We start from the raw sequence: 25620 nt of genomic DNA, 5'->3' as shown, positions 1-25620 counted from the left end.
TTTCACAATATTTCGGTTTCCTTTTATTCATCATGATACGGCCGTAGGGTGCTGTTTTCCGACCACAATAGGTTCGCAACATGCGTGTTTCTTTCTCCTTCGGGCAATCGTTCAGTCTATGTGTCAAATGTTAAAAATGCTAATCAGTAACAAACAACTCAGGTAAATGAAACAATGCAATGAATTAACCTATTTGAGATATAAGGAAAAAAAAACCGTCAAGCACGGCTACTGGGAGGAACAGGAGGCTAATAATAATAATAGTAATAGTAATAGTAATTATAATAATAATCGTAAATTTCGTAGGTGTGAAGTAGCAAAGTAGCAAGTCCCTAAGGTCGTCTTAATTTGGCTTGGAGCGTTGGTTCGCGCAACGATTTCGGTGCTGCCCTTCGTCGCGGACGGCTCGAATCAGTCGACAGGACGGACATGTTCTCGGTCGACGAGCACGGATCACCCATCGACGAGCCATCGTATGCATTGCTCCAGCCGCTGCAGTCATGCTCCTTCATCGGACCGGTTGGTTTCGCGCGACGCGCTGGTTGCTGCCGCTCGAGCGCCTTTACGTTGCGCTCGGTAAGTGGTTGCAATACCACGACCGGATTCATCGCCGTAAGTAGATCGGGCTCACTGATGGCCTTTGAGGGTCGACCCCGCCCTCGACCACGTGAGCGTCCACGTCCGCGCCCACCACGTAGTGCGAGCGGTGGGTCAGCCATGTTCGTAGCTTCGATGGCCGAATTCTTCGCTACCGGTGTGCTGCAGCTAGCACCAAATTCGGCCGGATTGAAGACCGTCAGTTCCTCCTCTGCCTCCCCCTGGCTGCTTACACTGCTGCCCTTGGAGTGGTCGTCTTGCTCATTGATCGTTCGGGAAGGATGCCTTTTCGATAGCACGGATTCACTGATCGCTTTTTTGAGCAGCGCCGGCGGAGACTTCCCTTGACGGGTGCTTTCAGTTGGAAGTGCAGACGACATTTCCTCATCCTCATCCTTATCGGACAGCATTCCTTCATCCTCATCCTTATCGATCGCCAACGGGGAAAGATTCCGCAGTGTGTCACTCAGTTGTTCTAAAATGGAAAAAAACAAGTTAGCGATTTTCTTTTGACCATGAAAGAGCGATGAAACACAACATTTACCGTCCACATCCATCTGGCTTGCGGCACCAATGGACTGCAAATCGGTTATGTTGTCCTGTATGTTGGCATAGATCTGTCGCCGGCTGTTTTGGCTGCTTCGGGACAGCTTAAACGCCCGTTCCCGGTCGATCGATTCGAACGATTCATCAAAGCTGGCGTTTTTCGAGGCTCGCTTCAATCTTTGTACCAGCGGACTAGCAACCACCTTCACCAAACCACCCCCACTGGACCGACTTTCGCGGGAAAGAATGGATGTGCAGGTTTCATCTGGAGTGTCATCACCACCGGCAGCAATACTTTTCTCCTGTTGCTTCACGCTAGCCTCTGCCTCTGCTATGTTTGTCGAGTCTTCCTCGCTCTTCTCGATCGCCTCTTCGTCGGATTCATTCCCTTCCGGAATGGAATGTTCGTTTACGTACGGTGGAATTTCGAGCCGGCGTTGTTCGTACACCCGGTGCGCCCGTGGCGTGTACTCCTTCATCAACCGTTCGGCCTCCTCGTGGGGGCGGTTGATGCGCTCGAATACGATGCTGGTTTGTTCCTGCACCGACAGGACCACCTTCGTGACCAGCTGCATCTGATCCTTTAGCTTTCGTACCATATCCCGGAGCGCTTTATTCTCCTGACGCTCACGAAGCAGCATTTCGTTGGTGTAATTAAAGCGCTCTTCGTGCAGCCTCAACTCTTGCCGTTTCTTTTGATTTTCACTTGCTAGCTGCTGGTTAATTATTTTGTACGCTGTCAACATTTTGGTTGTGTCCGCTATTTGATCCATTTTGTAACAACATGCACCCGATTGTGATCGTTCGTTGTTGGATTTGCTCGTATCCTCGCGCGTTGTTGTTACCGAAACGTTGTTGTGCTTTGGAGGAAAACGGCACGAGACGATGCTCCAGCAAACACAGACGTTGTCTTCAAAATCGTTTAAACGTCAAACCGTTCCCGACCCAACAGCAAGCCGCGCTTGGACCGAACGCAACGCTGGACGTGTTTGGACATGTTTGAACTCGTTTCATGGTATGTTTTACTGAAAAACAGCTTTAATTCTCACAAATTATGCAGTTGCAGCTATTTGTGTTGGTTTAGAATTATTTTAAAACAAATTTTGTCTTCTTTTTCCGAAGACAAACCAAAAATGCCCGTTAACACCAACCCAACTCTGAAACCCGCTACCATAGCCAACGCGTTCAAGGCCGTACGCAAACGTCAATCTGTCAATGAGCTCGGGCAGCATGTTTTTGTTCGCAGGAAAAAAACAACCGCAATACCGCAACACTCTGGATGGTGAAGTCAACGTGAGATTGTGCCAATACTACACAGAGAAGTAAAAAAACACCTACACAAGCACGCTCTGTTGAGATTTTGCTGTGCCAGCAATATATCTCAACGATCGAATAAACACATTGACCGTCCAGCGACGCGCGTTTCGTTTCCGGTAACCCGTTTCGACCATTCCCCTCGGTCCGTACTAAAACACACCCGCGATCGCGCACACGAGGTAAGTGTACACAAAAAAAAATACGAGCGCATGTATGGATACGCGCGCGTGACTGCTGCTGCTGCTGCTGCAGGCGCGCGCGATATCGTGATTCATCATGCACATTCGCTTGCCTCAGCACAAAGCACCATCTTCGATGGGCTATGGATTGTTATTTTTCCTCTTCTTCCTTCCACTCCCCGCGACCATTCGCACTCTTCCAGCCTCGCAGGGTAGCCGCCGCGTCCAATGTTGCAGCCGGGGGTAGAGTGTGCTGTCGAACAAAGCGGCAGCGACGGGGTGAAACAAGCTCAGCTCAGTAATCCCTCTACCGCCGCTGGTGATGGTGACAGTCTTGGCGATGGCGTTGGCAGGATAGCATTAAATACCAAAAAAGAGTTGCGTCGAGAGCGCAAAAAACGCAAACTCCTCGGACTGTCCGCGCTGTTGATGCTCAACGAGCAGGACGACATCGGAAGCAGTAGAAACAGCAGTAGAACCACACAGCCGAACGTTGCTGGTGACGTCGACGACGACGACGACGTAGGGAACAGTGATCAGCTCACGTCTGAATCGAACAACAACAAGCTGCAGAACGGTGCCGACGATCGGTTGAAGCAAATTTTGGCCAACAATCATACCGCGTACGCCATCGGTGACGAGGAGGAAGCGCCCACCGTCAGTGCGAAACGGCGACGGGAAGAGTGCAGTAGTAACGGTGCAGCTGCGGAGAACGATAACGCTGCTACAGCGGTCAAGTGCAAAACACTTGCTAGCGGGGCAGATAAAGCAGCAGCAGCAGCGACGGGCCCACTCAACAACGATACCGAGTACCGCGCCCTCAAGGCGTACGTCAACCAGAAGAAAAGCATGCGCTACGTGCCGCGCGTCCTGCTAAAGCCAATCGGGCAGAATGCGCTGCTCGATCGGAACGAGAAAAAGGAGGATCGTATCCCTCTGCTCCTGGACGACATTCAGGCCCTGCTGATGCACACGTTGCTGCGCACGGATTCGCCCCTGGCACCGCGCTGGGTATCGATCGATAAGAACACGAAGCTCACGCACACGACCGTACTGATCGTGGAGGGATTCTCGTGCGAAGATTACGTCACCTACCGGGAGCACATGCCGAACTGTGCGGACACCATCTTTGGGCCTCAGCTAACGCTGCAGGTAGTATTTCCGAGCACGAAGATACTGGAGGAGGTGGCCTGTGTGCCGTTGAGCGATACGCACAAGGACGTGCTGGTCGCGGAGTACGGTTCGCTCGAGGCGGCCATGCGGATGTGCAAAGACCAGATGCTGGTGCGCAAGAGCGTCTTCCGGAACATTGGATCGCCCCGGAAATCGCCCTGCAGCGATGTCGATCTGCCGGAGAGTGACAAATTTCCGCGCACCCTGCTGCTGCTGTCGCCGATACAGATGATCAACGAAGGTTACCCCATGCCGTTGGCCGGTAGGTTGTCGCCGACCTGAGCTGCATCGTCTCGTTGGCATGATGATAATTTCCTATTATTTTCTCTTTCCCAACTGCCAGGTACACTGGAAAACAAGTACAAACACTACGTAACTACGAGCGATTCGTACAAACCGGTCAATCCGCGGTCGCCCATGTTCGGCATCGATTGTGAGATGTGTGGCGCAATTGGCGGCAAGTCGGTGCTGACGCGCGTGTCCATCGTGGACGAGCAGCAAAAGGTCATCTACAACAAGCTTGTAAAGCCGCGCGAAAAGATCATCGACTACCGTACCAAATTCTCCGGCATTACCGCCTCGATGCTGCGCGATGTTCGCACCACGCTGGCCGACGTGCAGCGCAAGCTGCGGGAACTGCTGCCACCGGACGCGATACTGGTGGGCCACTCGCTCAACAGCGATCTGCTGGCGATGGAGCTGCTGCACCCGTACGTGATCGATACGAGCATCATCTACAACGTGACCGGCAATCCGATGCACAAGCAGAAGCTGAAGATATTGACGAAAAAATTCCTCGACCAGGAAATTCAGTGCAGCACCGGTGGGCACGATTCGATCGAAGATTGTGCGGCCAGTTTGAAGCTAGTGCAGCTGAAGCTGGCCAACAGCATCTACTTTGGCGACCAGTGGCTCGAGGATCGGCGCATGTACCACAGCTTCCGGTCCGGGACGGGCCAGAACGGTATCGCGCAGCCGGACGAGTCGAGCGAACTGTCGGGTGCATCGCAGCAGTCACAGATCACGACGACCCTGTTTTCGCACGCTAAAAAACGCAACAAACGATCGTTTATAGTCACGAACGCCAAGGAGGAGCTGCGCACGTTCGAGCAGTACTTCGGGGGCACGATAGGGAAAGCGGCCTCAGCTGAGCAGCAGTGGCTATCGTTCCGCAAAACGTCATCACCGACGGAAACGATCCGCCAGACGGCGAGCAATTGTCTGCAGTATGATTTTAATCTCGCTTACGTCCGGCTGCCAAACGCGGCGGACGGCGCGGGAGCGAAGAGGCAACCGACAGCGGTGGTGCAGCCGGACAATAAACAAGCGCTCGCGAAATCGATCGACGGCTGGGTGGACGAGCTGCACACTGCACTATCGCTGAACGGGTTGCTGGTGGTGATGTTTGTAGGCGCGAACGTGCACGGATCGGGACGGAACAATCGCATTGGCGTTGCTATGGTGCAAACGAAGAAACCACCGAAATGATCGACGATGCTTTCAGCGTAGCCTGTACAGCAATATTTGGTCGATATGAGGGCGCATTTGATGTTTCATATGAAGAATTATGCAAAGATATGGGATTTATTAAGCAAGGTACTCTAAGCACATGATAATGTTGAGTAAGAATAAAGTCACTCTGTTATGGAAGTTCAACGTGAACTTTCGGTTAAATGAAGTTTAAGGTGTAGAGTACTAAAGTAAAATACAGTGATATTTTACTGGCAAGTTTCAAAAGGTTAATTTTACTGGCAAGGTTAACTGTTGAAATAGCGGAAGTAAAGGTATGCCACACATAAGGGGGAGCTTCATTTTACACAAGAGTTTTTTTTTGCATTCTTGTCGGTGGTCGGGCAAGAATAATAAAACTCCAATGAGTGTGTTATCTCTTGTTGACTGATATCGTACAAAAATGGTGCAATTGTTAAAAAGATAGCAATGACTCCCTTCATAAGAATGGATAAAGGCATTGTTAGAAAATCTATTATAAACATTGTAAGATATAAGTCACTTTTGTCAATGATGGGTTATGGAACATGGTTCGATAATTTGTTTCCTCCTTTTACGGTCTCGTGTTCTGTTTTATCGCAAAAAGCAAAACAAGGAAGAATCCCAAATAGCCAGAATTGTTTAAGCAGCTCATTTTGGCACGCTAAAGATCGCTGCTCTAATTCGCCTTTTGCAGTAGATAAACAGCATCAAAGTTCTATGTGGGTCTTTCAAACAGCGCCTAAGCAGCTTCCTTATGCCACGATGCCAGGGATTATTTTTCTTTGTGTTTTATTTTCAAGCAAGCGTCATCGATGAAATAAACAACAAGATTTGTTTCGTTTAAACACATATGTATATTTTTAATTCCTTTGTATTGATGATTACACAAAATTTTACACAATTTACTGATAATTCACAATCACTTCACGCAATATTCATTCTTCAATTAACGAATCTAACTTGTGCAGCAGCAATGAGATTATTGCCGGTGTCCGTCTTTGACACTTTGACAAGAGCCACCTTGTACCGATGTTATGCATTAAAAAGCTATAAAGTTCCTCCAAGTTCAGTACCCTTTCTTAACAAGCCTTCAAGTTCCATCATGAACCCTACGCATAGTGCTAATCAGCCGCAAAGTTCCAAAGAGTACCATGTGCCTGTTAAAAAGCTCCATAGTTCCGTAAAGTACCGTCTATCTCTTAATCAGCCACAAAGTACGACATAGGAACGATTTTTCGTTAAACAGCCCTAAATCAGCTATAAAGTACGAGCTGGCTATTTGGGATGAATGAGCTGTAGCGAATTGCATGCGCTAGTGAAGCTTTGTTCACTCTTCCGATTACTAACTGTCAAAATACATCCCTCAAATTCCCCAACCAACAAAAATATCGCAGCCAATTAAAAATGACCGTTTCCTTTCTAATTACATTCACAGCTGCCGGCTATCTTCATCGCACGTGGCGTCCTAAAACTCTGCGTCACTTTTATTTGCTTTTCTTTTTGGTCACCTCACTTCGTAAAGCGGTTCGTATCTTTTGCAATGCTGTCGTGTATGAGCAGATATTTACGTTTACATTGGAGTGCACTTAATTATCAATGAGCGAGAAAAAGACAGTAGAAAATAAAAAGCGGGAGCGATGTATGTTGGCCGCCTCGAGCCATTGCATTTCAAATCACAACATGTAGGAAGAAGCTGAGCAAGAGGGAAACAAATAGAGCAAGATGCAGCTACAGTGGAGCGCCGTTTATCCGGGCTTCTCGGGACTTGACATCGCCCGGATAAGCAAATAACATGGATAATGAGTCAAATGATATATTTTATCATCAATTCCTCATTAGGTTTTGGAAAATTTTCTTATTTTTTGATAAAAATAACCCAGTTTTTTATTAAATTCATGTTTTTCCACTGAGAATATTTGAAATATGCCATGAATTATAATGTTTTTTGTTAAGAAAATGTGCTCTTATAACCGCTTTTTCAAATACCCTCCTCAGAACGCAATGTCACCTTTGTATTGAACTGTCATTTCTCAACAGCACGCATAAACGGAAAGCCGGATAAAAGGTACCCGGATAAACGGCGCTCCACTGTATTTTGGAACGGTTTGCTTAAAGTTGCACAACTGCGCCATCTATGAAGGAGTAGCGCAAGTAAACTCAATTTTCTTTATTTTGGATTTTACCGAGCAAGTTTCTTCATGTGTTTTATTCATTCGTGTGAATAATGAAAAGTTTTATCAGAACATGCTGTACATATTTATGAAATTTTAACGGAAATTTTCATTCATTGTTTAAAGTTAAATTACAAGAACATTTTCACTGGAGTTGTAAAACAAATGAACTTGTGCAGCATTTTCACCGGGCAATGACAGCGGCTGTCAAACGTCTCCCTACCTTCGCGAGCAGCTCACTCACACACGCACACACACGTAATCGTAATCGAACGGTGAACAATTGGTTTTGCGGCCGCGGAGTGGGATGTAAATATTGTTGCCGCTGCAGAAAACACATTTCGCGCAGGTGGCTGGCCGCAAGCGGAAGAAGAAGTTCGTGTGCGCGTGAAACAAAAGTGCAAGTAAGCATCATCCGCCGATCGTGTGGCGCTAAATCGCTTTGGTCCGTCATTTTTTTCATACACCTTCGCCCCGGTCCCCCTCGACTTCTATCGCGCTCACATCCGTTCGCACCTTCACGCGCTAGCGCTCTGGTACGGCGGTGTGTGGCCTCGTGGTGTTGCCCGTGTCCCCGGTGCTGCTGGTGTGTGTCGTACAACACAAAAAAACACTCCGATAAGAAAATGACGTGTTAAAAGTGGAGCTGCATGGTGGTTGTGTGTTGCTCGAAGGTATTCCTACAGTTCTAGCCCTTCGCTGTCTAAAAATTGCGTACGTGTGTGTCATTTTCGGCAGCGTGTTGTAGCGGTACCGTCGCACATAGTCAGCAGCGGCGGCAGCAGTGAGTAGAGCGCATTAAAGATGGAGCAAACCACGTTGTTTTCTGTCGGCTAAAAATGGAGTCTGTGTCGTTGTTGGTGTTTTCTCGGGCATTTGGCGCATTTGCAAACAGGAAATGATTAAAAGTGTAATTTCGCTTCACTGTCGTGCGCTGCGGCGCTTTGGCCGCCGTGTCTTCATTTGCCAGCGAAAACCGCGCAAGAACGCGCACCAAGTGTAATGCATTGAGTATGTGTAATTGTGTGTGTGTGCATATGCGTGTGCGTGTATGCATCGTCTCGTCTGTGCACGCTCTGCATTTTCTTCTGTTGCGTTGATGCTTTATTTTGTCTAGTGTGCGCGGATGAAAGAAGAATTGTACCTCAAGTGACGCAAGATTGGGAGAAAGGGCGCGAACGCAACGCAGAAAAGCGCACCACTAACCGCACTGCCCATGTTCCGAGGTACGGATACGGCGGTGCGCGCGCGTGTGTGTGTGTAAAGTACCGCCTCTGACTGGTGCAAAAGTGCATAATTTCACCGGGCGGTCAGAATTGTGCGTGCTGTGCGGGAAAATGTACCGCCGCCGCGACAGCTGTGTGAGCAAGTGAAGTAATAATTTGTGATTGATTTGTCGGTTTCACCGCGCCACCAGCCCGCACGTGAAAGTGAAAGCAAGAGGAAACACTAGGACACGGTCACTACTATTCCATGCGGGGTGTAGAGGGAATTCAGCACCACCGGGATCCATATTGGACGGCAGCAGCACTAAAAATGGTTGCAACTTTTGCTTTCATGCGCGGCCCGTGGCTTTTGCGTGGGAAAGTTTTTAGTTTTTGCATCGTTTTCTTTTTTGTTAAGCGCGACAAATCCATCCCGTGATCCATCATCGTTAAGTGGTCAAGCGGCACTGAGGAGGTTTAATTGAAAAGATTATTGTTTGCATTAAATAAGGTCAGTTCCAATTGGAGCTTGAACACAGTCAATTAGTAAAGAAAAGGCGAATGATGTGAAAAAATGTGTCAGCAAAAGCAAAAACTATCAAAGCAAGCCAAACTTGCGGTGTGGTATTTACTTGGATGGAAAAGTAATGAACAAACATCATCATCTCGTCATCATTTGTGGGCTTTTCCATTGGATTGAATTGAGGATAATTTTTATAAATTCAATCATCTGCTACCTACCATCAAGCACACGATAGTTTTTTTAGTGCGCGAGAGCGAAGAAAATAACCCACCCACCACCCCCGCTAAAAAGTTATATTTGTGTGTTGCTGCTGTGTGTATTTTCCGAAAACCTTCCCTCCGCAACGTGCTCCGTTCTATGCTAGTGCGTTGGAATTTCGAATCTGTGTTGCGTGCCTGTGTGAGTGTGTGTTTATGTGTGGTTCGTGCTAAATTCGTGTCACTCTATTTTCGATGCTGCCCTTCTGCCCGTTACTTCGATCCTCTGCTGATCATCGGGATCAGAAACGATGATTCTTCATGCACGCACACACAGACACACTCGTTTGCTTCGATGGACCTGGATTTTTGGTGCATTTGCATATTTTAATCGTACGTTATTGGCACATTAATAATGTCCTGTACTTCACACAAGGAACAACACGTTCATGATGAACCAATAAGAAAATCGCTTCCAGGGAGCGCATCATGCGTGTAGCAAAAATTGCATAAACTCTGCTCGGTCGGGGTAATTGCATCCATAAATTATCCACCCCACGCTAGGTAGTAGTAGCTCCCGCTCTTGCACTCTCTCTCTCTCTCGCTTGCAGAAGGAAGTGACCGGGTGCACAGGTGGTGGCTGCAGTTGCTTCCGCTTTGCCCCCTCATCAACAGTGTACGGAGAGCGTCGTTTTGTTATGGTTGATAAAGTTTTAGTACAAAAAGGGGCTAATAGGAAGCTTCCGGTGTTTTTTAGTAAAAGTTGCGCGGGGTTGGTCAGCATCGTTGCCCGCCACGCTCTTTTATTACTACAACAGATACTTTAAATACGGCAAAGAAGCTTTATTTGTCCTAGTGTATTGTAAAATGCTGAATCTTCATTTTTTTAAATATAAAAATCCATTGAAAAAGGTAAATTTAAGTAGGCTTAAGGAAAAAAGTGCGCCTTTTCGATCTATTTTTAAAAACTGTAATTCTCGTTTCTTTTACATGCACGTCGGTCAACGTATTGATCCTTTAAATCGATCAGACTTTGGCCGGGTCGAAATGGACCCAAAATAGACACTTAAAACGTTAATTGATTAGGGACAGGAAATGTCCATCCGGTTGTTTTAGGTTGTTTTAGGTAAACTTTGGTCTTCGGCACCTTGGCGATGAACATTGGGTTCGAAGAAAATTGTGTGTAATTATCAAATTCTTGGTTATAATAGATCGGAACATCAGTTAATAAGTATTATTTATACATTCGTTTTTTACTATAAAATAGAAAAAAAGATCATTAGCATATTCTAAAAATATCTTTAAACATAGTTTGATGTTCGTTCGGGCGAATGAGACTACACAGAAAACTTTTTTTACTGAACTTCTGTAAAATTTTACTGAATTTTTTTTTTAAACTGAAGTTTCAGTAATCCTTTCAGTAAAAAGAATGTTTACTGAATCATTCAGTAATGTCCGGTGCTCACCAAAATGACAGCTCGTTTACTGAAATCCCAGCAAAGCCATTCTCATATTACTCATTATTCAGTAGTTGGTAGCGATTAAAAAATGACGAAATATTTATTTTATATTGAGTTTTTATTGATGCGCAGATATTGCCAGTCCCTCAGTTCATATTCATACATGTTTTGTGTTGTTTTATACAGTTTTTATACTGTATTTTGCCGCCGCAAGTGTAGATGGTTCAGTAAGCGCTCAAAGACACCACGCAATTTCAACAAGCACAGTGGATTGTAGCAAACATTTTACACACCAACACGGCTGCCAATTGTTCTAAATGAATCCCGTAATCCGAAATATCACCTGAAATTTCACCAGGGTGCCTGTAAGCGCCTACAAAATCAACTTTTTGCACATCACGAGCAAGTAGGTACCGCATTGTTTTGTTTTGATGATCTGACTAACAGGTCGATTTGACAGACTGAATTGCTGCATTTTCAGTAATTTGTTTTACTGATATCCAGTGAAACGACTAATTTGACGCTTATTTTACTGATTTTCAGTAATATGTGTATTACTGAAACGCATTCAGTAAATAGTTTTACTGAAAATCAGTAAAAAAATGACATTTATGCTGAAAATCAGTAAAATATTCTATTACTGAACCGTTTCAGTAAAAAACTTTACTGAAGCAGGATGGAAAATTTGCTGTGTAGAGCGCTTAATTCGCTCTACATTAATTAGAGCTCTACATTAATTATTAATTAAATTAGAGTACAGGGTTTGCCTCTTTGCGAATGTGCAGGTCACTAACAGGCAGCCAAAAGCTGTCCATTTGCTTCGTAATTATATTATTTTTATTTTTATTTTTTCTCCAAACGATCGAACCACATTGTTCGTTTGAACGCCCGTTGGACTAGGATAACAAAGGTCAACCATGCGAGCCTTGTAATCGATAAGTGGGCTAAGGGAAAGCTTACAAACAACTGATACGAAAAAAACGCATGTTACCTGTTGAATTTGCATCGCAAGTGTCACGCTGATTGAATTACACACTGCTGTGGTTTACAGTGAAAACAGTAAAAAAGACTCATTATTCCGAACCATATTTGGATGGAGAGCATTTGCAGTCATTCCGCATACACACGTTCGCGCGTACCCAACACACGCATCGATACGCATCGGTTTTAAACATGTCACGGCGGATGGCCAGGTCGTGCGGATGAATGATGGGTTGATGGGTTTGATGGAGGGGATGGTGCAGACATTACGGGCAAATGTCTCTTGTGGTTGGTGCCTATCAGCAGGGTATGGTGATGGGGGGTGGCCGTGACGGTGGTGGATAGTGATGATTACCTTGAGCTCTTTCCAATCTGCGTGCGCGAAATACATTCAACCTTCGTGATGGTGGTGGGTTGTCTGCTGGTACCGCTTAAATTCGCATTAAAAGGACAGAACCGACTGCACCAGCACGCTCATGTGTGGGCTGCGGAATGTACACACACTTTTCACCTTCTTCGCTGATAGATTGGTCATAAACGAATATGACAGTTTTGTTAACCAACCGGGCATTCATCTGGAAGGAAAGGATTTTATATGCTGAGGAATTAATGTGGTTAATAATAGTAATTTTCTTGAATGAAATTTAAAAATGCTCTACGTGGGCGCCACAGTAACATTAAGTCGACTGATTCGAGCTTTGACCCAATGGTTGGTTGTTGATCATACAACTGGATCTTAAGGTCAACGCTTTTTATTTTCCTTTAGCGACCGGTTTTAATCAGATATAAACCCACAACTTGTGCTGGTCGTAAGAGAAAGCGGATGCAAATATAAATACATTTATTCGGGGCGCTTAATACACTGCTTATTTAACACTCTGGTACAGTGTACGAATGCTTATATATTTTGTGTAACATTATTTACATTAATGGCGCAAATAAACTAGATGTATTCTTTGCGCTGAACGCCCTTAATAGTCATGTGTACGACCAAAAAACTCTACGTAAGCCTACAACCGCCTACCCGTGTGGGCCCTATATCTTGTATGGAATAATGATGTTTTCCGTAGTTATACGGTTTTAACTTTTGAATTTCGTGTTCGATTTGCATAAAAACCTATAATTTAGGTTCATAATAATGTTTTCTAACATATCAGTGTAAAATTTGAATTAAAAAAAATCCATCAATATTTTTTTGTCTATAAAGAACTTCAACCGTAGCCGGCCAGACCGTAACTTTGGAGTGAATGTTTATGATAGTTTCTTTTTTTTATGTACGTTTCTCTCAAGCATTTCTTTGAAAAGCTACTTACTTTCATTACTTTTATGTTGAGTTTATACTAATATAAATTAAATTTATGTAAAACTATCTATATATGTAGATCTATTGGGCGGTATATATAAATATTGGGTACAGTCGTGAACTCGAACGACTCAATTACATGCCTGTCATGGGTTCAAGCCTAGAATGGCGCCTTGCCTCCGCAGCAAGCACTGACCATCTGGCTACGTGATACTACTGAATCAGTCTCGAAAGCTTGCATAGGTCAGTATGCCCGCGTAGGACGCTACGCCAAATAGAAGTAGAAGAAGTATATAATATATAAATTATGTATAAATATATGCGCATTTATATTGCATTACTTATTATGTTCATTACGACAAGCGATAACAGTTAACTGAAAAAGCTATCTACCTATACGCCAGATGTCATGCAAATCTAATAAGAAATTAAAAAAATATACATTTTCCCCACAACAATAATCTTTCTTCCATAGAAAATGTATGGCCTGAGAGATATGTAAACTTGACATGTGACGGGTATGTAAACTTGAATGATTGAAAAAATATTTAAAACATTTTTTTTGCACATTATTAGAAAGCTCCTTTTCTGAAGCATTTTCCAAATGCGAAGTCGCTACGAATTCTTAATCCAAAGTTATTTTGGAATGTAGATTCAAAACTTACCCGGATAGGTGGTCTCGTACACCAGATCGTTAATATACGTCACAACAACTTGCGATGGGACACTGGTAAACATCATCCCCACGTCACGCTTTGTTTATCCCTTCGCCCGACGACGCCCAATCGAGATATAATAAATATGTTGACTTGTTTATTTATTGATTTTCATGGTCAAATTAAGGACTAGGACATTATTTTTTTATCGCCTCCCTGCCACTTTTACCCCTCGGGTCCCGTTACGCGCTTTTTTTCAAGTTCATGTGCCAAACAAATATTGCACCACGCACGGGCACAGACACGAAGGGTTCGAGAGAGAGAGAGAGAGGGAGGCGATAGGGCGGAAGCACGTGCCATCGGTGGCATAATGTTGCACCGTTTGCCCTTTTTCTCCCCCGCCAACCATTTGCCCTATCTCCTATCCGTATCTTGCGTTTGTTTCGTCTTATTTTGTTTACAGTTCAGCAGCTGATAGCTGATAAGAGTGTGTTGGGGTTGAAATTATGCTGTTTTTCTCTGTCTCTCTCTTGCTCTAGTTTGTTTTTTCCTGTTTTTAGCACTAATGTTCCCTTTTTTATTTCGCCCCGTCATTGCCTGAGACGCGCCGAATGCAAATTATGGGTGAAGAAGGACGGGGCTGCGCTGCGGAAGGGAATGGCCTACAAAATTATAGCGCTCACCTGTATCATCAACCTGCGGAATCGTTGCAATCGATCAAACAATTGAACACACATACACACCAACAAAGACATATTTGTGCAATTTGGGTGGAACGGCGCACACAGGACCATTTTGCCGATGGTGGAATGGTACACAGGAAAATGTACCCGGGGAAGCAACCCTTGCTCTCGCGGTTAAACCCATATCAACACGGTATCGCACATGTGTCAAGCTAGCTGCAAGCTCGCCAACCAAAATCCCTATGGCAAAGGAAAATCCGATGAAAACCTGATGTGCAGGAGCAGCAGCAAGCCACGAAAAGGAAAGGAACGGATCGTTACAGACCTTGCCGTAAGCACCGAACCTACATTGCGTGACAGTAAGGCGACAAGCGGGAAGCAACGACAACACCACAGCAATACGGGCCCTAAAAGATAAAGCTGGATGGAGCAGCTGTATCGGTCGGGTGGAAATAAATCCGGTTACATCCGGTGTACCGAATTTCCCCAAAAGCGTCCCAGCACGCCATTGTCCCTTATCCGTGTACCGTATTGGAGCGGGAGAAAGATTGGCTGTGAGATTGGAACCCACTCTTCCCATTGCGCTATCCATTGAATTGATGGCACACCAGCACACACACACACACACACCGTCCACCTTGTCTCTCCGTTATCGCAACAGGCACATTATGTGCGCCGACGGAAATAGTCGTTTTGTCGTGTCGTCCGACTGGCGCCCGAGCTCCCGGACCTTTGCAGCAGATACACGAAACGGCCTGCTGTAGGGCACGCCGATTGCACGCGTTTGAATTAAGACTTGTTGATATCAATTAAGCAGACGGGGTGGTGTGGTTGGAGTCCGAATTCGGACCCACCGGACACGATGGACCTGATTGGACGGTGTGTAGCTCATGGACGTCCTTGGCGCTCGTTTTAGCCCAGTCTCAGACACGCACCGGCCAACAGTGTCAGTGACCGGGCCCAAAGCATTCGGCAGCCCATTGAGTTTCGGCAGCGCATTTCTTGGATGCTTCCAAAAAGAAGCGAAGCCGCCGGTTGGACTATGTTGGGTCATGTTATTTCACCCGTATACTAATTGCTGCTAATTGCTATGAGGGTTTCAGTTATTCATCCACGAACATGCCGATACGGGACAAAGCTTTGGGAGAACGTTTGATTGCTTTTCTTTAATATGGCAATATTGTCACGTGATCTTGTGAACCGGCGGCTAGTTAATTGCCAACGGGGAGCGCAAAAAAATAGGAACTGGACGGGCAAATGGTAAGATTGTTGGAAATAAGTCGTCTATCAGTTGTCTATCAGTTGCTAAATTGTGTTCAATTTCCAGATCTATTGCTACCATTGGGCGGTCAATATATACCTCATTGGATGTCTCGTACCAGACCAAATTTGCATGAATTGATGGAAAGGGAGCCGAGAAAAGGGCACCGCGCCACATGCCAGGAATCTACATTGCTTGCGCGTGTCCGAACCTGAGGTCCGCTCCATCTTTAACCCCATCACCGTGGCAACCATCGGATCGTATGCCTTAAAATGTCGCTGATCCCAAAATTTCCCACCCAGAACAGGTAGTCTCGGATCAACCGGACCCCCCGAACGGACCTTATATTAAAAGCTGTCCGCCCGTGCGTCATTAGAATTGAGTTTTGAGGCGCGCGCGCACATGTAGATCTCCTTTTTTAGGCACGTGCGTGTTTTCAGAATGGATTCAAGTTACCGTGCAAGGCCATCGATCGGTCAATTGCTGCGGTTGGGGGGCTTTGGACAAATTTGCTATACTCGAAATCGAACATTAGACGCGCTAGATAAGTGCAGGGGGGGGGGGGGGGGTTACCGTTGCGTGTTGGTGCGAAATTGAACGCGAAACAACGGCTCATTTTTCGCGGAATAACAAATTAAACGAAACCAATGGGTGAAAGGGAGAGGAGGTGGCAAACGGGACGCAGATGATCGCGGGGATCACGCTTTACAGATTGCATATGGTTGGTTGGATGGTGGTGGTCACACGTGTCACTGCCGGCCGTTCTAAATCCAAGGGGCAGGGGAGCAAATTGTCCCAGCGCTAATGTAGTTATGTGATAGATGAATTAAAGCGCCACGTTGTGTGGTGCCGTCGCGTTCTGCGCCTTGCGCCACCACGCCAATTGTACCGATTGTGTTTGAAGCCTGGTGGAGTGGAGTGAAGTGAAGTAGTGTTTTGCGAATTCACCACCCACACCCGGCCCACGGTCACGGTTGGGTGCACCTTTTCAACGTGGCGCGTCGTGCACAGCCCCATTGGGCCCCCCTTCATTTCCCGTCTGCGTGTTTGCGATGGGTTTCGGGTGCATCGTCGCTTAGTGGCATACACCTCACATTATCCGCCCTTTAGGGTAGTTGGGTTTGTAGTGGACTCGTGAGTGGTAGTACTTGTTGTCAGTGGTGTGAAGTATAGTGTGTTTGTTTTTATTTTGCCCAACCGATAACACATACACACAGCCGCCGTAAGTGCGACGACACTCTCGTACAAGTTTGTTATCAATTGCAAACGACGGGACACAGAGGCCTACATTCTTCGGCCCAGCGCATGTAGAAAGTGACGGCGCATATGACGCATGTTGCGCCTTTTACGCATATCGGCATGTGCTACTTTCAATGCGTCTTCCGGTTTTAAAGCCGGCAGCCCATCCGAGCGGGCTCTCGATCGCTTGTGTTCGCGGCTCGGTTCCGTCAACCAAACTGTGCGCCGCCGTGTAACTGGCTGATGGTACTTTTCAATTGAGTGGTTCTGTAACAAATTGCTTAGAAACAACAGACGCACATTCTGTGGCGCGTATGCGTATGAGTCAGCAGTCAGTCTCGAACGTTTAATGATTTGCACAGTCAGCAATGCGGCACCGAAAACGTAATCATCAGGGTGTGTGATGCGTTATGTGTAGCGACGGGGACTGGTGGCGTTGGAATTGCACAACGCCCGACAAGGATTGCATAAATAATAGCGTCGTAATAAGGACACACACTCGGTGCTGTTGCAGTATCTTTCCCGACTCATCAACATAAGGGTGTATGTGCGTGGAAGTAAATTTTGAGCACGCTTCTTCATGCTCGACACGACGCTGTACATAGAAATGAGAGAATTCACAAGGCGATGTGTCGTCTCCCCGCCGAAATCTTATGCTGTTACCGTTTGTCGTCATATTGATACGAGGAGTTGTTTTATTTAGAGCCTACCTTTACCTACTGTGCTTGTGATTGCCAGGACTGATTGGGGTTTTCGGGTGGGGCGGTCCGCCTTATCGTTGGCGACCTTCTGCAACCAACGTCGTGCAGTCAATAAATCATGCACGAAATCAGGATTAATGTTTGTTAATTGGCGCTACGGCACGGAATGAGGTAGCGTGTTGTGCGTAGTAAACGTTTTGCGTTCCTCTGTTCCTGCGGTTGTTGATTGTACATTAAAATGATAAAATACACACACAAACGTGCAACCCGATGCACGCTCAAGGGGAGGAATGGCGAGGAATAATTTCGTGCTTTTGGTTTATTATACGCTCATGGAATGTGTTTCTGATTGAGGTATTTATATTTTTTTTATTACGAAATGTGTACCTACGCAAGTTGGTCCCTCACAAGGTGTAAATTCTAATCTTCTCGACCCTTTATTCAATCAGTTTCGAGGCTTTTTGCCATTTTGGGAATAAAAATGTAGGGCTCAAAAGGAAATAAAATGTTGCACAGCATGGTGTCCTGTATTGGTCGCTCCCCTGCTGTGATTTTAAATCTTACGGAGTTCTGTGGAATTTGGCAAATTATTTTTTTTGCGATTTATTGCTCAAAGACAACTCACGGATTTTTTTTGTGTAATTATTTTGAAACCGAAATACTTGACCTAACTAACATGCGTTTTCGCTCTTACATTGCCGTTTGAGGTTTGAATTTGTTTGCAAGAAGAGGTAGAAAATCAGCATATAAACATGTCCATAGTATATGAATAATATTCGTTAGATTATTTCCTTTTTTTACTTCGTTTCTGTGTCGCTTCCGAGTTTTTTTTAATGTACGAAATGTTTTTTATTTGCGTGGGAAGCTTAGTCGAAAAGCGGTTCCTTGATTTAAAGCTTATTTAAAGCTCTGACGGAGAGCACCATCACACGATCACTCTGCAGCGCGTGAAGGACACATGTTTGATGTTAATTTTAAAAACTCTAGTTTATAAAACAATGAAATATATTTCAAAATATTGTTCAAAATACCTTTTCTTTCACGAAAAGACGCTGCCCTTTTACGTGTTCGCGCCGGTTTTTGGGATTTGATGTTGAACACGTGACAAAAACCTCTAAAATCATCATCTCCAAAATGAAGAAGCTCCTCTTCATCACACATACGAAAAAACGGCCATTCGCTTTTTGTTTTAGCGGCGTTGTGTGTTCATTGCCCCTTTTTTTAATCAGTCCGTTGGGCACAGCCTTTGCTCGTTCCCACTGCGTGTATGCGTGTTCGTGTTATTTGTTCCTCTTTTCCGTCCTTCACCGTTGTCTGTGCACGGTGTGCCAGTTGGATTGCGCTGATTGGTCAAAATTTTGAGCCGACCCACAAGGAGACTCGCATAGCTGCTGCGTGTCTGATGTGCGTCAGGAATGGCAAAACGGCGCGGTGCTTTTTTATGTACCTTAGCGAAACATCCGATTCGAAGAAAAAGAAGTAGAGTTAACAGCAAACCGTTCGAGTTGAGCGGATGGCTTGGTGGGACTGCTTCTCGTCGTTAAACGGCCAAGAATTTGCTTGCAATGCCAGTTTTAGGTTCTCGTTCCCATTTGCCTGTGTGTGTGTGTGCGTGGATTCTCCCGTCCGTTTCGTTAGCTCACTGTATTGTTGTTGCAACGGCTGCGTTTCTCGTGCCTTTTGCCGCCTTGGGGATCCGTTCTTGAGCTGTGTTGCCATTATAAAAACGGACGGCAACGGCCGGCGTTAGCGCAGTAGAACGCGGTACAGTGCTGGGTGTGAGTGTAAGTCTGGGGCGGTGGCATAAAAAAGCTTTCCAGTGAGTGGAGTTTTGAAGTGGATTGAGTTTGCGCACAGGAAGTGCAAGGAGATAGTGAATGGGGTGACATCATGTTCTATTATTATAGTTAATCAGTTAGTTAATTATATTGAATTTCATAACTTCAGAAGAGTTGCAACGCTCGGATGGTAGTGCTAAAAATAAAGGGTTTTTTGCGAGTTTCCAATTTTTTGTATATCAACAGCTTTCAACGGAACTTTCGATTTAAAAAAATCCTAAATCTGGCAAAAATTTTTTGCATGTTTAAAACAGCTTTTTTCTGCGATTAGATAGATCTAATAATTATGTGTAGAAGCCAAAAACCAAACTAGATGTTTATTAAATTCAATATTACCGTTTGCTCTGCAGTGTTCGACACCCATGGCAGGCATCGCCATAAAATCACCAAATCAGCCTTTTGGCGTATCGAAAAGTACGAAATTAAGCGAAGCAATTACGGCATTTCGCCAAACAAATGCTATTTCCCTCTCAACCGGTCGCCCTTCAGGGTCAAACTGCCAATAATTTCGCTTTACATAGCCGCCCTTATGTCGTCTCCAGCATGGATTTACAACAACGTGCTGTGGTGGTCCCACGTTTACGATGAGTGTGTGCGTGTGTGTGGTGGTTCACGACGATAAACAACAGTTTCAGCAAGTTTGATCAAACAAATTTCTCCAAACCCCCCCTTCCTTGCTAATCCATTCACCACCACATCCACCCACACATAACATACAGATATACCTCTTTCACTCAGGTTGTTTCATTTTCAACACGCAACACCGAGCTCCTTCCCAAGGGGTGGAGGAACTGCGATATCCTTTCCGTTGAGAAAGGCTCTCAACAGCGCGGTTTCTTCTTTCGCTTCTCACTGTCAAGGTTATTGAGTTGTTGAATGTAACGCGTCGGGGAGAGGTGAGGTCCAAAAATAAAGGCGATCCCCCTTTCTTTCCGACCACCATGCGAAGGTAGCATGCACACAAAGGACCGACCCCATCATCATCGGCCATCATATTCCAGTGCGGGGGGTCTACGTCGGTTTCTAGTGTGTTGCTGGAGCTCTCCGAGCATGGTGGTACTCGAAGTGGATGGATAAATTATTGTGTACTTGTACAAGGAAAACCCTTTTAATTAGCATCATATCCAGAGGGAAAGCGAATTTTGGTGTTCGAAAAAGGGAAAAAAATCGTTGATTAATTCTTACATTAGTTTGTGTGTCGAGGAGAGTGTATCTTTAGTGTGACTGCAAACAAAATTTGTCATTACATTACTTATTCAAAAATAATGGTTTATTCGTGTATCGATTGTATTATAGCACGATTGCCTGTGTCTCTTTGATCACTACATTGCGTGGGGTGGAATGGTGTGTTCGTCATTATTAATTGGTGTCATTTGTATACCGGGAGCAAGATATCGATCATCCACCGAAGTCGGTTCACTCGGACGTTGTTGATCGTAGCCATAAAAGGGCAGGATATTGTGATTCGCACTGTTTCCGCTGGTTAACAGTTGATGTTATCGTCTCCTGTGCAATGATACTTAAATAATGAAAACAATTATATTTTATTGAGTGTGTACTAATTATGTTTTTTTCCTTCCCCGATTGTTCCATCACAGTTTAGAGGCGTATTCTAAGGACAATAAATGGAATTGAAAGCTCCCGGCAGCAGCAGCAGTGTTCGGAGGGTACGGAGTGGAGTGTTTCGGAGATCACAGATTTAGTGCACAGCGGGTGGTGCATCAACATTTCTGCGAAGAGAGAACTACATTGCGATCCAAAACGTCGTTCTAAGTAGTGTGGGTGTGTGTGTGTTTATGTGTACGCGGAGTGGTCCAAAGTCCCAAAAATAAGTTAATTCTAAAAAAAGGGGATAACAGTAAAACCAGCCCAGAGAAAGTACGTAAAGAGCGTAGGAGCAGCTGGACAGTCAATTTACGGAGCACGATGGCCCGTCACTTGATGGCAGTGTGCGTCGTCTGTCTGCTCTGTGCGGATCATCTGCCCTGCAAGCAACATTTCTCCGACGATGGTACGGAGAAGCTCGTGCCCGGCCCTCGGGGGACGTTACGCAACGTGCGATCGTTGCTCGATCAGCAGCAGTACGAGCCGGTGGTGGCCGCATACGACGCAGTGCATCGAATAGTGAGGCGCCATTCTCACCACCATCACGAGGAGGAGGATCATGAGGAGGAGGATGTGCACACGGAAGGTGTTAGCGAAGCGCCGACGGAGTTCGACCGACTGATAAAGGGAAAGATGGAGCAGGCGATGAGGAAAATTTTCACCGAATACGGTGATCCGGCATCGATGACGATGGATGTGCAAGGGTTCGAGCGGATGGTGCGTCAGCTGGGTATGATTCGGCTGGTGCAATCGGGAGTCGCAGCACCGATTGACGGAAGTGGATCGGACGCAACCGAAACAACGCCCCAGCAGGTAGATTCTCTAAAGGTAAGTTCTGTTCCAGTATGTGAGTTAATTCACTCCAAGAGAAAATAGCTAAATATTGTGTACTCTTTGCCATTTGAATTTTGCAGTGCATTAGCAGCAATGATTTTCTACGACGCGTTACACCACCGAAGATACGGTCCCAGGAATGGGAGGATGCAGCTAAAAGTGATACAAGTAGTAACGAGGCGGAAAAAGAAGGCAGCAACAGCCAACCGACCGACAGTACGTCCGTCGATGGTGGTGACAGTGTAAATCAGAAATCAGGAGCAAAGCTTATTTTAACGAATGATAAGATACAAAACACTAGCATTAGTAACAGCAGCGCTAACAGTGATAGCAGTAATAATAACACTAGCAACAACAGCAGTAGTAGTACCGAAGATCCACTGCTCGTAAGAGTGCTGGTGCCCGAGGAGAAGCAAATGAATGCGAGTAGTGACAACAGCACCACAATCCTTCCACGGGTTGAGTCTAGCGTGATGCTTGGCGATCGCGATCTTTACAGCGTGTGTCCGATGCTGCTGGGCCATCTGCTATCGACCGTGCCGCTGGAACGGTCCGGCTGCTTCGATGAGGACAGCATTCCGCCGCTGCTGGTGAGCAGTCTGCTGGACCAGAACGATCCTCACCATCACCATCATCATCATCACCATCACCATCACGGCGACGGTGGGTCCGAGGCGGCCGTCTGGATCTACTCGTTCCTCACGATACTGGGCGTGAGCTTGTGCGGGCTGCTCGGCGTGGCAGTGATACCGTGCATGGATAAGCATTTCTACCACCACGTGCTACAGTTCCTGGTGGCGCTCGCGATCGGCACGCTGTGTGGCGATGCCCTGCTGCATCTCCTACCGCATGCGATGCTGTCCTCGCTGGGCAACGCCAAGGCTGCGCACGATGCGATGATGTACAAGGGACTGGCGGCGGTGCTCGGCATCGTGTTCTTCTACTTCATGGAGCGGTTCCTCACCGTGATCGCGGAGTGGTGCAAAACGCGCCAGAAAAAGGACAAGCCGCCGTCGAGGGTGCGTGTGATGCGCGATCCGGAATCGACCTCGCTGCACGCGGCTAGTGCGGGCGAGAAGCAGTGCAAGCACAAGTACAGCTCCTACCCGTACTGCTACGACGAGATCGCGATGGACACGAAGGACGACCATCACGAGCACAACACGGGCACGGGCACGAACGAAAACCACAACAGTGCGCTGGCCAAGTGTGCCAACCATCATCACAACGGCGAGCTCAACGCGGACCACGGTTCCTCCGAGTACGCCGGGCTGAACAATCACCATGCGCACCAGCACGCGGCACAGGAAGCGAACGATAACAACACGGTGTCCACCAACCTGGACGAGGGATCGATCGAGAGCGAGCAGCTAAACAATCACCATCAAACAGGTGCTGCTGGCGGTGGTGCTGGTGGTCGCCAGGGCAGCAAGTCTTCGGAGCCTGCGAGCGGGAAACTGCGCCCGGAAAACTATACCATCATCCTGCGCGAGCACGAAACCAAACACCACGGCCATTCGCACACGCACGGACACGTGCACTCGCCGCCCGGGTCGCTGTCGGCCGTCGCCTGGATGGTGGTGATGGGCGACGGACTGCACAACTTCACCGACGGCATGACGATCGGGGCAGCGTTCGCGAACAACATTGCCGGCGGCTTCTCCACCGCGATTGCCGTGTTTTGCCACGAGCTGCCCCACGAGCTCGGGGACTTTGCGGTGCTGCTGAAGGCGGGCATGTCGGCGCGGGAGGCCGTCTACTACAATCTGCTCTCCTCGCTGCTCAGCCTGCTCGGTATGGTGTTGGGTATTATCGTGGGCCACCAGCCGGAAGCGTCGTCTTGGGTGTTTGCCGTAGCCGCTGGCATGTTTCTATACATTGCGCTAGTTGATATGGTACGTAATGCAGGGTTTGGGTGTGGGTTTAGTAAAGTATACCGCATAACATACGTGTTTGTTCTACTGTCCCCTAGATTCCCGAGCTCACATCATCCCACGGTGCGGAAGAACGGTGCAAAACGTCCGAATTTGTGCTGCAGTTCCTGGGACTGACGCTTGGCTTCAGCATCATGATGGTAATAGCGATGTACGAGCACGATTTGATGCTGATATTTGTCGATTGAGGTTGCTGTGCAGAAGGCGCCCTGCGCCGGCAGACGCCAAAACTGTAACTACTTCTTTCTGCTAGCAGTTCACGATCAGTTAGTTCCTCGACGCAAAGCGTCTTTTTCGCGTGCTCTGCAACAAAAAAAAACAAGCGTACCACTGGGTTTTTTTTTTCATTGGTGGTGTCCACTGATAGTATACACACAGCACGCAGGCAGGAAGTTCTTTCGGCAAAACTTTACTAGCCAGTTTTCATCCTACACTCGCATAGACACTCCTACTAACCGTCTAGAGGACCTGTACAGTTAAGATATTGGCAAAAGGCGCAACATGGGAGAAGCAAAATCACATGCTACACACGCAGCACGCGCGCACTATCTCTCTATCTCTCTACACCGTAAAAAAGCAGAAACAAACTCAAAAAAGAAAGTAACAATCTGAGGAAAATATGATGTGGGAAAACCCGTTTACACAGTAATAAGCGAATCGGAAGGATGGGAAGCTTCTTCTTTAGGCGTAAGCATAATGTGATCGTTGCGATAAAAAAAAACAAAAACGTAGTAGAAGCATTCGATATCTCTGTAACCAAATAAGTTAAAACACGAGCAAAACTGGAACTGAATCCCATGAAAGCTAGGGAAAATGGGAAAACTTATCCACTAGCTGTCAGTGTAGCTAGTGCAGAAGTGGGGCGATCCTTTGTACAGTACTATATCATCACCGACTGCTCTACTGTGCGTGTTTCGCGTGCGACTTTATCACACAAACGTGTGGTTCCGGTGATGGTGGCATTCATTACAAACGAATCCATGCTGCACCGGATGCACTCGTCGAACGTTTCCGGTAGGAATTTTCATAGTTTTCCTTTTCAAATAGTATAGTAGCGTGGCAGGTTTTCTAACACACAAAACAACAACAAAACAAAACAATACCTAATGCTTTTCCGCAGGCTCTCAGAGATATAGATAATACACAACCAACAACAAAAGTATTACAAGTCTTAATGCATGTTACACACAAGCGAAATTATAATGAACGGTAATCTTACAACAAACAATTCACAAACACAAAAATGCAAAATGGTGCGACCGATCCCGTGTGTTTGTGTGTTTGTGTGTGAATTGTGAAATAATTTCCCTATTGGGATGTCGATTAGTTTTGAGTAGTAAGTTTCCTTTTTGCGCTTTTCATCTGTCTCTGCCGGTATTTGAATAAGGGTTTTTTTTTTTAAATATTTTTAATATTGTTCGGAAAGCGTGACACATACTTTTTTCAGATTATGGCATTTTAAATACACTTTTGAGCGCGGTCATCCACGGAAAAAATCCTAAAAGAGAGATAACATATTACGATTGTCCTGTAAGCTGTAATCCTTTTATACGCAGTATGAAAATGGTACTTAGAAGGTACTTTAATAGGTTGTTTTTTTTTGGTTTAGTCAGGCAAGGAGTATCTTAGGATTGAAGAACAACCAACAATAGCAACTAATTCATGATTAATGTCTCCAACACAGTAACACAACAATTCAACAATAGGATTAGTTCAAGCGTTTTTG

The 25620-nt window shown here is 46.1% G+C and overlaps 3 protein-coding genes across 10 annotated transcripts; 2 read left to right on the top strand and 1 right to left on the bottom strand.

The window, feature by feature from the left end:
• LOC3289962 (uncharacterized) lies at positions 1–2291 on the bottom strand. The gene is made up of 2 exons (XM_556049.3): positions 1142–2291; positions 1–1072 (listed from the first exon to the last, which is right to left on the bottom strand). Exons 1-2 carry the CDS (start codon positions 1914–1916, stop codon positions 333–335), a joined length of 1515 nt encoding a protein of 504 aa, XP_556049.3. The 5' UTR covers positions 1917–2291; the 3' UTR covers positions 1–332.
• A 576-nt stretch (positions 2292–2867) lies between these two features.
• On the top strand, positions 2868–5490 carry LOC1276106 (uncharacterized). Its single transcript, XM_315415.5, has 2 exons — positions 2868–4074; positions 4156–5490. Exons 1-2 carry the CDS (start codon positions 2868–2870, stop codon positions 5298–5300), a joined length of 2352 nt encoding a protein of 783 aa, XP_315415.5. The 3' UTR covers positions 5301–5490.
• A 2193-nt stretch (positions 5491–7683) lies between these two features.
• Positions 7684–24216, top strand: LOC1276105 (zinc transporter foi). 8 transcript variants are annotated; one of them, XM_315414.5, is made up of 4 exons: positions 7684–7878; positions 21120–21954; positions 22041–23855; positions 23933–24216. In XM_315414.5, the coding sequence occupies exons 2-4, from the start codon at positions 21448–21450 to the stop codon at positions 24080–24082; spliced, it is 2472 nt and encodes an 823-aa protein (XP_315414.5). In that variant the 5' UTR covers positions 7684–7878; positions 21120–21447; the 3' UTR covers positions 24083–24216. The 8 variants fall into 8 exon arrangements, with proteins under 8 accessions (XP_315414.5, XP_061506686.1, XP_061506685.1 ...); XM_061650702.1 differs by having other exon boundaries at positions 7704–7919; XM_061650701.1 differs by having other exon boundaries at positions 7704–9190.
• The last annotated feature ends 1404 nt before the right edge of the window (positions 24217–25620 follow it).

The sequence above is a fragment of the Anopheles gambiae genome, chromosome 2 (assembly GCF_943734735.2).
Source record: "Anopheles gambiae chromosome 2, idAnoGambNW_F1_1, whole genome shotgun sequence".
Lineage (NCBI taxonomy): Eukaryota > Metazoa > Arthropoda > Insecta > Diptera > Culicidae > Anopheles > Anopheles gambiae.
The sequence above is the reverse complement of the archived record's forward strand: the minus strand, read 5'-3'. Positions and strand labels throughout refer to the sequence as shown.

Excerpts from the sequence above, each read along its gene's own strand:
- LOC3289962 (XM_556049.3), bottom strand. The coding sequence starts at position 1,916 with ATGGATCAAATAGCGGACACAACCAAAATGTTGACAGCGTACAAAATA. Across the intron at positions 1,073-1,141 it reads AAGCCAGATGGATGTGGACG|AACAACTGAGTGACACACTG; the intron begins GTAAATGTTGTG and ends TTTCCATTTTAG.
- LOC1276106 (XM_315415.5), top strand. The coding sequence starts at position 2,868 with ATGTTGCAGCCGGGGGTAGAGTGTGCTGTCGAACAAAGCGGCAGCGAC. Across the intron at positions 4,075-4,155 it reads TTACCCCATGCCGTTGGCCG|GTACACTGGAAAACAAGTAC; the intron begins GTAGGTTGTCGC and ends CCCAACTGCCAG.
- LOC1276105 (XM_315414.5), top strand. The coding sequence starts at position 21,448 with ATGGCCCGTCACTTGATGGCAGTGTGCGTCGTCTGTCTGCTCTGTGCG. Across the intron at positions 21,955-22,040 it reads AGCAGGTAGATTCTCTAAAG|TGCATTAGCAGCAATGATTT; the intron begins GTAAGTTCTGTT and ends TGAATTTTGCAG. Across the intron at positions 23,856-23,932 it reads ACATTGCGCTAGTTGATATG|ATTCCCGAGCTCACATCATC; the intron begins GTACGTAATGCA and ends ACTGTCCCCTAG.